The 13,851-nt window shown below is 40.1% G+C and overlaps 1 protein-coding gene across 1 annotated transcript in view; it reads left to right on the top strand.

The window, feature by feature from the left end:
* The window catches only part of LOC126248492 (uncharacterized), a 571,346-nt gene extending 557,784 nt beyond the window's left edge, over positions 1-13,562 (top strand). The window contains exon 8 of the mRNA XM_049949523.1: positions 8,546-13,562. Within this exon, the coding sequence (XP_049805480.1) occupies positions 8,546-8,965 (420 nt within the window). The 3' untranslated portion in view covers positions 8,966-13,562. The remainder of the gene's footprint in view (positions 1-8,545) is intronic.
* Positions 13,563-13,851: the final 289 nt, after the last annotated feature.

The raw sequence follows: 13,851 nt of genomic DNA, 5'->3' as shown, positions 1-13,851 counted from the left end.
ATTAGAAACAGTTTTCATGTCCATTATAATTATCCGGGCTGTTATTCCGTGGTCGGTTGATGAATTTTGTCCCAATGCCCAACGTTTCGTCTCCGACTGCGGGAGACATCTTCAAGGGGGTCTGTAGGTCGATGGAAGGTCCAACACACCCACTGGCTCGCTACTGACTGCCGCTAAATTCCGTGTCAGTGCAATTGGCCTCTGCCCGTCGCCGTCTATCGCCGTTGCCATCACCCAGTAGTGGACGGGTGGTACACATCTTCTTTAACACAGTGCGACATATAAAAATGATTTCCGTTATATAATGTAACGATGTTAATTTTCACGTTTTAGAATAAAGGAACCCCCTGAAGATAGTGGCATTTTGCCGAGATTAAAATGGTTCAAATGGCTCTGAGCACTATGGGACTTAACTTCTGAGGTCATCAGTCCCTCAGAACTTAGAACTACTTAAACCTAACTAACCTAAGGGCATCACACAACACCCAGTCTTGCCGAGATTAGTTTCGATAATTAAAACAAATAGTGTTTTCATCAAGGTGGATCCACAGTCCCATAATCTTTTACCCGGACACGGACCATCAAAAGAAGAGTTCAAGTTGCGGTGAGTAGTTAGGAAGTGTTATCCATTTACTAATAGGTTTCCCCTAGTATACACTGAACAAGTGTGCAGTTTATATGAATGAGCCAATAATCCATTAAGGAATATATGTATAGAGATGGCAGAGTTGGAATTCCGAGACACCTGCACAGAGTTCACGAACAGCAGATCAGCCTTACCGCCCTTTCTTGAGCTAAGAATATTCTTGGTGAGTGCTCATAGTTGCCACAATATATAACACCATGGGGGATAATAGAGAGGAAGCAAGCAAAGTAAACTAACTTTTGGCCGGCCGCGGTGGTCTCGCGGTTCTAGGCGCGCAGTCCGGAACCGTGCGACTGCTACGGTCGCAGGTTCGAATCCTGCCTCGGGCATGGCTGTGTGTGATGTCCTTAGGTTAGTTAGGTTTAAGTAGTTCTAAGTTCTAGGGGACTGATGACCACAGCAGTTGAGTCCCATAGTGCTCAGAGCCATTTGACCCATTTGAACCAAACTAACTTTTGTGTTTCATTGTTATAAACAGGAATCATTCTTATGTCGAAGAAAATAGCATTCAGTTTCTGTACAAGATCTTGAACTTTATATTTCAAGAAATACTTCCATCTACCCTCAGTCCTGAGAATTTAAAATGATCAGTTACACTGACTGACTACCTTGTAACAAAGTTCCGCTTTTCCAAGAGTTCGTTGTTAGTAACTTTGTACGTTGAGATACATTGCGCGTCCGTATAGCATATACACTATCTGATTGCAAGTATCGGGACATCATATGTAATGCGGAATTGGTCAATAGATGTCACGAGAGGCGGACCCGCCAATATATAAAGAGGCGGGGAATACTGCATTAATAATAAAGGAGCGTCCGCGGCTCGTCGTCTTGCGGTAGCGTTCCCGCTTCCCGCGCACGGGGTGTGTCTTTCATCATCATTTCATCCTCATTCACTCGCAAGTCACCGTAGTGGCGTTAAAAAACTTGTGGGGCGGCGGCCGAACCGCCCCGCGAGGGGCCTCTTGGCCACCAATGCCATACGCTCATTATTATTATTATTATTATTATTAATAGAGAAGCAGTAACTGCCGAATGGGTCGATCGGGAGATCAGTGTGCTCGGACTACTCATTGCATGTCACCTGAGTAACATATCTAGCAAGGATATTTCAACCCTTCTGCAGTTACCCAAGTTGGTGCTTGTGATTCTGAAATGGAAACACCAATCAACAACGACAGGTAAACCAAGATCCGGCAAACCTCATGTACTGACAGGCAGGGATCATCGAGGCAATGCGGAGTGTCGTTAAGAAAAAACATTAAATCAGCGAAAGGAATAATTCTTGAGTTCCAAAGTTCTACCAGCGTAGGGCGTTAAAAATGTGTGGTGTGCAATCGTCGATCAGCTCCTTGTAAGCCACACATTTCTGTGGTGAGTGCTAAGTGACACTTGAAACTGATGTAAAGGGAAACTCTACTAGCAATTAAACGACAGGAAACTAGTGATGCGGAATGATGAATCACGCTATATCCTGTCGCAATCCGATGGAATTTTTTGCGTTTTGCGAATGCCGGGAAAACATTACCTACTATCATGTGTTGCGCCAACAGTGAAGAACGGAGGAGGAAGAGGGAGGTGGGGTTACGGTATGAGAGTGTTCTTCATGCTCAGGTTCTTGTCCCTTGTTTGTATCGGCAGGGTAGTGCAACTTCTCATAAGACAGCACCTGCGAGAAAATAGTTTGTGGACAATAACTTTCATGAAATTGCCTGGCCTACCCAGAGTCCCGAGCTGAACCAAATAGAACACCATTGGGACAACAAAGAGCGTCGGTTTCGCTCCAGAGTATAGCGTCCAACATCACTACATTCTCTGCTTACCGCTGTTGAGGAGAAATTGGATGACGTTCCTCCACAGAGATTAAGACATATCATTGAATGTGGACCTCAACCCCCCGCCCCCTCCAGGAGGGTCCAAACTTTCATGAAGGGAAGTCTGCACACACCCCATATTACCGTCCGCTAATAGGTATCTGGATACTTTTGAACATTTTTATCTTTGGAACTTAAATAGTGGCAACTATTGATTCACAATCGATACAAAAGAGTTACATGTTTGCACCTGTTACTGTCCTTCAAGGCCGGCCGCTGTGGCCGAGCGGTTCTAGGCGCTTCAGTCTGGAACCGCGCTGCTGCTACGGTCGCAGGTTTGAATCCTGCCTCGGGCATGGATGTGTGTGATGTCCTTAGGTTGTGTTGTTGTTGTGGTCTTCAGTCCTGAGACTGGTTTGATGCAGCTCTCCATGCTACTCTATCCTGTGCAAGCTTCTCCATCTCCCAGTACCTACTGCAGCCTACATCCTTCTGAATCTGCTTAGTGTATTCATCTCTTGGTCTCCCTCTACGATTTTTACCCTCCACGCTGCTCTCCAATACTAAATTAGTGATCCCTCCATGTCTGAGAACATGTCCTACCAACCGATCCCTTCTTCTTGTCAAGATGTGCCACTAACTCCTCCCCAATTCTATTCAATACCTCCTCATTAGTTATGTGATCTACCCATCTAATCTTCAACATTCTACTGTAGCACCACATTTCGAAAGCTTCTATTCTCTTCTTGTCTAAGCTATTTATCGTCCACGTTTCACTTCCATACATGGCTACACTCCATACAAATACTTTCAGAAATGACTTCCTGACACTTAAATCTATACCCGATGTTAACAAATTTCTCTTCTTCAGAAACGCTTTCCTTTCCATTGCCAGTCTACATTTTATATCCTCTCTACTTAGACCATCGTCAGTTTTTTGCTCCCCAAATAGCAAAACTCCTTTACTACTTTAAGTGTCTCATTTCCTAATCTAATTCCCTCAGCATCACCTGATTTAATTCGACTACATTCCATTAACTTCGTTTTGCTTTTGTTGATGTTCATCTTATATCCTCCTTTCAAGACACTGTCCATTCCGTTCATCTGCTCTTCCAAATCCTTTGCTGTCTCTGACAGAATTACAATGTCATCGGCGAACCTCAAAGTTTTTCTTTCTTCTCCATGGATTTTAATACCTACTTCGAATTTTTCTTTTGTTTCCTTCACTGCTTGCTCGATATACAGATTGAATAACATCGGGGAGAGGCTACAACCCTGTCTCACTACGTTCCCAAACGCTGCTTCCCGTTCATGTCCCTCGACTCTTATAACTGCTCTCTGCTTTCTGTACAAATTGTAAATAGCCTTTTGCTCCCTGTATTTTACCCCTGCATCTTTAGAATTTGAAAGACAGTATTCCAGTCAACATTGTCAAAAGCTTTCTCTAAGTCTACAAATGCTAGAAACGTAGGTTTGCCTTTCCTTAATCTTTCTTCAAAGATAAGTCGTAGGGTCAGTATTGCCTCACGTGTTCCAACATTTCTACGGAATCCACACTGATCTTCCCCGAGGTCGGCTTCTTCTAGTTTTTCCATTCGTCTGTAAAGAATTCGTGTTAGTATTTTGCAGCCGTGACTTATTAAACTGGTAGTTCGGTAATTTTCGCATCTGTCAACACCTGCTTTCTTTGGGATTGGAGTTATTATATTCTTCTTCAAGTCTGAGGGTATTTCGCCTGTCTCATACATCTTGCTCACCAGATGGTAGAGTTTTGTCAGGACTGGCTCTCCCAAGGCCATCAGTAGTTCTAATGGAATGTTGTCTACGCCTGCTGCCTTGTTTCGACTCAGGTCTTTCAGTGCTCTGTTAAACTCATCACGCAGTATCTTATCTCCCATTTCATCTTCATCTACATACTCTTCCATTTCCATAATATTGTCCTCAAGTACATCACCCTTGTACAGACCCTCAATATACTCCTTCCACCTTTCTGCTTTCCCTTCTTTGCTTAGAACTGGGTTTCCATCAAAGCTCTTGATATTCATGCAAGTGGTTCTCCTTTCTCCAAAGGTCTCTTTAATTTTCCTGTAGGCAGTATCTATCTTACCCCTAGTGATATAAGCCTCTACATCCATACATTTGCCCTCTAGCCATCCCTGCTTAGCCATTTTGCACTTCCTGTCAATCTCATTTTTGAGACGTTTGTCTTCCTTTTTGCCTGCTTCTTTTACAGCGTTTTTATATTTTCTCCTTTCATCAATTAAATTCAATATTTCTTCTTTTACCCAAGGGTTTCTACTACCCCTCGTCTTTTTACCTACTTGATTGTCTGCTGCCTTCACTATTTCATTCCTCAAAGCTACCCATTCTTCTTCTACTGTATTTCTTTCCCCAATTCCTGTCAGTTGTTCCCTTATGCTCTCCCTGAAACTCTGTACAACCTCTGGTTCTTTCAGTTTATCCAGGTCCCATCTCCTTAAATTCCCACATTTTTTGCAGTTTCTTCAGTTTTAATCTACAGTTCATAACCAATAGATTGTGGTCAGAGTCCACATCTGCCCCTGGAAATGCCCTACTATTTAAAACCTGGTTCCTAAATCTCTGTCTTACCATTCTATAATCTGTCTGATACCTACTAGTATCTCCAGGGTTCTTCCATGTATACAGCCTTCTTTCATGATTCTTGAACCAAGTGTTAGCTATGATTAAGTTATGCTCTGCACTAAATTCTACCAGGCGGCTTCCTCTTTCATTTCTTAGCCCCAAGACATATTCACTTACTATGTTTCCTTCTCTCCCTTTTCCTACTCTTGAATTCCAGTCACGCATGACTATTAAATTTTCGTCTCCCTTCACTATCTGAATAATTTCTTTTATCTCATCATACATTTCTTCAATTTCTTCATTATGGTTCAAATGGCTCTGAGCACTATGGGACTTAACATCTATGGTCATCAGTCCCCTAGAACTTAGAACTACTTAAACCTAACTAACCTAAGGACAGCACACAACACCCAGTCATCACGAGGCAGAGAAAATCCCTGACCCCGCCGGGAATCGAACCCGGGAACCCGGGCGTGGGAAGCGAGAACGCTACCGCACGACCACGAGCTGCGGACAATTTCTTCATTATCTGCAGAGGTAGTTGGCATATAAACTTGTACTACTGTAGTAGGCATGGGCTTCGTGTCTATCTTGGCCACAATAATGCGTTCACTATGCTGTATGTAGTAGCTTACCCGCACTCCTATTTTTTTATTCATTATTAAACCTACTCCTGCATTACCCCTATTTGATTTTGTATTTATAATCCTGTATTCACCTGACCAAAAGTCATGTTCCTCCTGCCACCGAACTTCACTAATTCCCACTATATCTAACTTTAACCTACCCATTTCCCTTTTTAAATTTTCTAACCTACCTGCCCGATTAAGGAATCTGACATTCCACGCTCCGATCCGTAGAACGCCAGTTTTCTTTCTCCTGATAACTACGTCCTCAGAGTAGTCCCCGCTCGGAGATCCGAATGGGGGACTATTTTACCTCAGGAATATTTTACCGAAGAGGACGTCATCATCATTTAATCATACAGTAAAGCTGCATGCCCTCGGGAAAAATTACGGCTGTAGTTTCCCCTTGCTTTCAGCCGTTCGCAGTACCAGAACAGCAAGGCCATGTTTGTTAGTGTTACGAGGCCAGACTGTTGCCCCTGCAACTACTGAAAAGGCTGCTGCCCCTCTTCAGGAACCACACGTTTGTCTGGCCTCTCAACAGATACCCCTCCGTTGTGGTTGCACCTACGGTACGGCTATCTGTATCGTTGAGGGACGCAAGGCTCCTCATCAACGGCAAGTTCCATGGTTCATGGGGAGGGGGGGGGTCCTTAGGTTAGTTAGGTTTAAGTACTTCTATGCCTGGGGGACCGATGACCTCAGATGTTAAGTCCCGTGGTGCTTAGAGCCATTTGAACCATTTTTTGTCCTTCAAAGAAGTCACCAGTGTTGTGTAGGACCCGTTGCCAGAGATTTGGAAGGCGTAGTATACCGTTAGCAGACCTGTTCTGTTGATGATGGTGTGAATGGAGCGGCCTACTGCCTGTCGAATCTCTGGAAAAGTTCTGAAGCGAATGTCACGAAGTGGTTCCTTCATCTTCGGAATCAAATGAAAGTCATAAGGACTTACGTCCAGGGAGTATGGTGGATGTACAGTACTTCCCAGTCCCATCGACTGATCAGAGCATCCACAGCTTCCGCTGTATGCGCCCGCACATTGTCGTGCAAAATAATGGGTGGATTGTGCAGAAAGTGTCGCCGCTTCTTTCATAAAGCTGGTCGCAGGTGATGCTCCAAAAACGAACACTAATACTGTGCATTGACGGTCTGCCGTGGAGGAACGTAATGCGTTAGGATAAAACCATCACAGTCGTATACGAGAATCACCGAAACTGTACACCGCTCCATTCGAACCACCAACAGAACAGGCTCTGCTAACGGTATACTACGCCTTCCACATCGCTGGCAACGGGTTCTACACAACGCTGGTGACTACTTTGAAGGACAGTGACAGGTGCAAACATGTAACTCTTTTGTATCGGTTGTGAATAAATAGTTGACACTATTTAAGTTCCAGCCATCGTATATATAGGGTGGTCCATTGATCGTGACCGCGCCAAATATCTCACGAAACAAGCGTTAAACGAAGAAACTACAAATAACGAAACTTGTGTAGCTTGAAGGGGAAACCAGATGGCGCAGCCATAGGTCATACGGATATCAACTGCATTTTTTTAAAAATAGAAACTCCCATTTTTTATTACATATCCGTGTAGTACGTAAAGAAATATGAATGTTTTAGTTGGACCACTTTTTTCGCTTTGTGATAGATGGCGTTGTAATAGTCACAAATGTATAAGTACGTGGTATCACGTAACATTCCGCCAGTGCGGACGGTATTTGCTCCTTGATACATTACCCGTGTTAAAATGGATCGTTTACCAATTGCGGAAAAGGTCGATATCGTGTTGATGTATGGCTATTGTGATCAAAATGCCCAACGGGCGTGTGCTATGTATGCTGCTCGGTATCCTGGACATCATCAAAGTGTCCGGACCGTTCGCCGGATAGTTACGTTATTTAAGGAAACAGGATGTTACTACAAGATGTTTCACTGCATGACAGAATGGCGATGTAATTCCAACATGATGGATGACCAGCACATATCTCGCGTGAGGTTGAAGCGGTAATGAATAGCATATTTCATGACAGGTGGATTGGTCGTCGAACACCATACCATGGCTCGCACGTTCACCGAATCTGACGTCCCCGGATTTCTTTCTGTGGGGAAAGTTGAAGGATATTTGCTGTCGTGATCCACCTACAACGCCTGACAACATGCGTCAGCGCATTGTCAATGCATGTGCGAACATTACGGAAGGCGAACTACTCGCTGTTGAGAGGAATGTCGTTACACGTATTGCCAAATGCATTGAGGTTGACGGACATCATTTTGAGCATTTATTGCATTAATGTGGTATTTACAGGTAATCACTCTGTAACAGCATGCGTTCTCAGAAATAAGTTCACAAAGGTACAAGTATCACATTGAAACAACCGAAATAAAATGTTCAAACGTACCTACGTTCTGTATTTTAATTTAAAAAACCAACCTGTTCGTCTAAAATTGTGAGCCATGTGTTTGTGACTATTACAGCGCCATCTACCACAAAGCGAAAAAAGTGGTCCAACTAAAAGATTTATATTTTTTTACGTACTACACGGATATGTAATAAAGAATGGGGGTTCATATTTTTAAAAAAACGCAGTTGATATCCGTTTGACCTGTGGCAGTGCATCTAGCGGGCCAACCATAGCGCCATCTGGTTTCCCCCTTCAAGCTAGACAAGTTTCGTTCTTTGTATTTTTTTCGTTTGACGCTTATTTCGTGAGACATTTGGCCCGGTCACGATCAATGGACCACCCTGTATACATAGGCACTCAATAGTGTCTCTTACTGAGTAATTAAACATTACTACGCAACCTACTCTAAAATACTTGAGAGATTTTTAGATGCACTTTTACAATTGCAGGTATACAGCGTTGAAGAAGATGGAGAGGGAGAGCAGACTAACTCACCATCAGCCTCGGCCTCGGCCTCAGTGTCAGGCGCGCAGGCTGCTGACAGCAGCTCCTCAGCTGACAATGCGGCGTCAGGGCCGGAAGATGCTCCAGATGAAGATGCCTGCAGCGGCAGGTTGCAAGCACTCTACGGCAGCTTCGAGCGGCTGCACGAAAGTCCTCCGACGCCGCAGTCTCCACACCACCGAGTCATGACCACTTACAATCGTGTTATGAGCAACCACAGATCAGTAACAAAGCCCAAGGATGTCAAGTACAAACGAATAAATAAAGCAAAGTCAAAATCTCTGGAGGAACTTCGCGGTCGTCTGCGAAACTGGGTTGATAAAGGCAACAAGCTGGCAGTGTCATTAGACCAATCGTATGCGTGATGGCGGGGGAAACTGTAGGTGATTATAAATTGCCTGAAGTTACAAGAAAAAAAAGTCTGCAGCATGCTTCATTTGTGAATTTGGCACATTTGGAGCTGCATTATCAGTATATGCTTTAGCGAGCTGTGAGACTGCAATATGGACGACGTTGTTTCTTGAGGAATTGCTGCAATATTTTACCTACTCCTCCCTCATATAAGTGACTTTGTGCATGTTACAGTTCAAAGAACTGAAGTTCTGCAATTGCACTTTAAATGAAGTAGAGGCACGTATTTGAAAATTTGGGGTTTTCGACACTGATAGAGACTGGATTCGATAACAGAATGGTGAAACGTCTATGAAAATAGCTATATCAAAAATGTGCCAGCTATTTTGATGCAGTTGTCTATTTTTCATCTGTTATTTGATTGGTGATGACACCCTTACTTGGACTATATTGCTTGCTTGTGTCTGCCTCAGTACCTCAGAAACTATTCAAACAGGTGTAATACCTCCGAAAACATTATTGGTAAGATGGATGGTTTCTGTTTCCTTTTCAGGAGGGGGAGTTGTAGGAACGAAGATTTCTGAAATTTATTGATGTTTGTGTGTATTAAATACTTACAGACTCGAGTAGATTGTACTTTTGTTAACATTTTTGTACATAATAGTTTAATTTAAAGCAGGAATGTGTAAAATTCCTCCTTCCTTTATTATCATTGTTTGTAATTACTGTTGTAACCTTACACTTGGATCTATTGCCTACCTGTTCATATCAAGGATGAATCTGAACATTTTTCCCCAGTGATAATATCATTCTCGGAACTACTGTATTATCTTTTTCGTGTCTATTGACTGTTAATCGTGTAGGTCTTCCTTCTCCAAAAAAAAAAAAAAAAAAATCTTTAAAATTTCGATACTAAAATAGCCAAAAAGAAATTCGTGTTTCTTGATGTAGTATTGTACCAATAATATTTCAAATCAAAGATTTATGGTTCCGGACAGTTGTCAACAAATTATGTGACTACTGTATCAAACTATTCAAGCAATTGGGTGCACTGAGAAACCTTTTGCATAAGATGTAACAGCTTACAGATATTATCGAAAGTGATTCTTAGTCATCTACATAAATAAGATGGTGAAATCATTTTGCATTAGTCAAAACTATTATTATATAATTGTGCACCTATATATTAACTAATACTGTTAATTTGAGTGTATTGTGAGCCTATAAGTGAAGTGCATATAAATGTAGTTGATACTTCCTGCTAGTTCTGCTTTTAGACAGATATGATGCCATAGAAAAAGCAAAGGACCATATAACCAGTGATAGGATCTTTACAAGTACAGTGACACCGCAAGATAGAAGAGCTCCTGTTTTGCAAAATACTGTGCTGCCATATCTGGAAGCATGAGAAGACTTGCTGTTGGTGCATATCTATAATATTATGTAAACAAAATGTTTCTTCACTTAAGTGATGTAAAGCAGTTTCCATGAAGTTCTGATTTTCGTCCAGTGCAGTGTTCAGCATGAGTTTCTGATACAATGCTGCTTATAAAATAGCATAGCATACTCATGATTATAGTTAGGACTACAGTGACATTGATTTGGTCATTTTATGTGATTTTGGAGGGATCATCACTCAGCCATTACTGATATTTTTTTTCTACTGTGCATGTCTTCTCTCAATGATAATATTCCTTGAAATTTTCTAGACACCTATTCATATTTTGCATTTTTTATGACAAAGATGATATGTTTCACAGTTTCTGTTGCAATTCAAGTGAAACTATCATGTGCCACTTTTTATAACTGTTTTCATCTATTACTGCTCCATGTACACGATAGTATCTGGTTCAAAGAAGGGCTACACATTGCTAGTTTAAATCTACAAACTAATCGTCTGCTGAAACACTTCCTTTTATTCTAAAATAAAATGTTACTACCTGTATGTAGAGGTAATGTGATAACTAACCAAATTTCTGTGTTGTTTTTAGCATAGCAAATGCACCTTTCATGTAAGCTGTGAACGGTTTTGTACTCATCAGCACCAATATTACCATGAGCACTGCCAGATTTGTATAATCACAGATCAGCCATTCACTGAACATATTTTCTACCTGTCACCACCTTATAAATTTTATTTGTTGCAATTAAATGCATGTTGTAATAATAAAAATTTCAGAAATTACTCATTTTGAGAATTATGTACTAATATATTTCTCGATGAACTACTTGTCTATAATATGGGCATTGAGAGTTCACCAATTCTGATACTACCTATGTTCATCTCAAATAGTAACTGCTCCAAAAATTCTCACAGGTTTGTCACAATGTAAACACAAGTGATACATGTAAGTGACTACCATAGTATGTCAGATGAATGTTGATGTGATGCCTGGTGAAGAACATTAGTTTAGTTCTGACAGAATGGCAAAAGACGGCAATAGTCCTCAAAACTCCACAGTTTCCCTTTCGAAAAAGCTATTTACAACACTGGATACCAAACTGCTTACAATGTTGGTCACCATCCACTTCCAGCTGCCTCCCTACAATTATCAACATTGCTTGACACAATTCAAATCAGTATTCCCAGGAGACGGTGTAGACTGTATGATTGCTGAATCTATCCTCTACATTTATGAAATGCTGTAAGCTAACAAAATTAGGTTTTTAAATTCTTGTAAGTGAAACTGAACATGCACCGCTCAAAAAATAAATAATTTTTCAATTTTTCTTTTACAGAAGATGACTGTCAAATACCATACAAGCAAGGTCATCAAAATCTTTTTTAACAAAGTACTTAAGGGAAGTTTGGTGCAACCTCTTTTTGCTATCCTTTACATTTGTGTAAGCATCTGAACGTCTGAGAACCATTTCTACAGCAAGGAATGTTTAATGTACAATTAACAGTTTCACATTTCAGATCATTTTGAGTATGTAAAAATATAACAAAATGATATGACAACATGTTCACTGGATGTCTAAAACCATTGACTTTTTCAAATATCACTAGGCAGATGCTACTATTACATCATGACCAGCTTTTAACAGCACAAAAAATTTATTTTACAACGGTAGTTCCAATGCTACTGTAAGTTCAGGTGATGCTGTTCTGCCATTATGCAAATACTTCCTGTGTAAGATATACTTATTTCTGAAATGGGTAGAATAAAACTGTACTGGTTGTTCACAACAACACATGCTTTGCATTTTTTAGCATTTACCTTTAAAATTAAGTTTCTTGCTAAGTACATACCAGAAATTAATATGCTGCTCTTAATATTTTCAAATATGTCCTTGAGTTTATTTGGTTTGAATACCTGTAAATAGGTTAATATCTGCTAACTTTTTTGAGAACCTCATCTCAATCATTTTTGTTATACATATGGCTGTAAAATTGAGGAACACCATTGCTGAGCTTTGAACATGAAACTGAATAAAGACAAAATTAACATTTGCAGTAAGAGATCTTTTTGGCTTGACATGTATTATACAGAAGAACTATGAAGGTTTATGTCAGGAGGAGACACGTAGTGTGCACAGCAATTGTCAACTGAATAGTAGATTTTATTTCAGGAAAGTCATAGCACTGAATACAATTGAAAAATAAAATTTCAGTTAGTAACACTGTGCTGGAATGAAGACTGGATATCTTAATCCAGTAGATAATGTGTCCAGCTTAATGGCCTATGTATGCTGCCAAAGAACTGCTTCAACAGAAGTATTTCAAATATGTATGATGTATTATCCAGAGCCTTAATCCCCCCTTTCCCATCACCAGTATTCAACAGTATTGGCCTCATCCATTATTTTAATAAGTGTATTTAAGATTTAAATATTTTAAAATCCAATCATGTCATCATTTGTAAGTGGGTAAAGAGAAATGTGATAAAATGTGGCTGACACTTACAGCTTGCTACTATATTAAGAGTGTCAAAGTGTGAAACTGCAGTACTTGTTATCTCCCTAGTCTCCAGAAAACAATGTGGCAGATGAATGCATGGCATTTTAGAAAGCACAGATGTTGTGCACAAAATTTACTATATCAATTTAATAATTATAAATGCATATACTAGATCAGACTGAATTAAAATGATAAATATATTTCTTTCTGAAATTATACATTATATAACCAATAAATGGTTGTTTCCTAATGTAGCTTGCCCAGAATATCAACAAAAGTAAACACTCATGAAATGCTTTAAAATTTTTGAATTGATTACGTGTACTTCCTTTGTGATTCAAATTATTTGAAATATCCTGTTTTTGTACAAAAGTTAAAAATTAATCCTTTGTTACGATTAGTTAATTTTTAAATATATCTGTTGTTGTTAAAAGGCACTTGTGCCAGCTGAATGCAGCCACAGACACTTATTTTGTTTGTCACTTCTGATTACAAAACTGATATCTACAAAGCACTTAGGTTTTAAACTCAAAGTGACAGTTGTTGTTCCTTCTGTAGCTGTAGCCAATTACTGAGAATATGGTTTACTGATTGTTAGACAATTATTTCATTAATATATTTAAGATCAGTACCATTTGCTGTATAACTTAGTCAGTTTGAATGGGATTCACTGAAAATTCATTATAAAGAACATGTGATTGTGCAGGTTTTCTTCACTGTAATGTGTATGAGATATATAATAAAATCTCTCAAATCTCCTTAATGAATTAAAGAAATGATGTTCATTTACGAAAGTTCTTAAATTTGAAACCCATGTGGTTTGTTCTAACTGCTTTACTCCTCCTAATTCACACCATACCTTGTTCCACTTTGACAATGTTTTCACTAATATGATATGGTGGGCTATTTCTCTCCACTGAAAAACTGTTTACAGAAGGCAAGAAGTGTTATTGCTGTTGTAGAATTATGTGTTTGAGCATCCATTCTATTAGAGTAAAA

Source organism: Schistocerca nitens, chromosome 3 (genome assembly GCF_023898315.1).
Source record: "Schistocerca nitens isolate TAMUIC-IGC-003100 chromosome 3, iqSchNite1.1, whole genome shotgun sequence".
NCBI classification, from domain to species: domain Eukaryota; kingdom Metazoa; phylum Arthropoda; class Insecta; order Orthoptera; family Acrididae; genus Schistocerca; species Schistocerca nitens.
The sequence above is the reverse complement of the archived record's forward strand: the minus strand, read 5'-3'. Positions and strand labels throughout refer to the sequence as shown.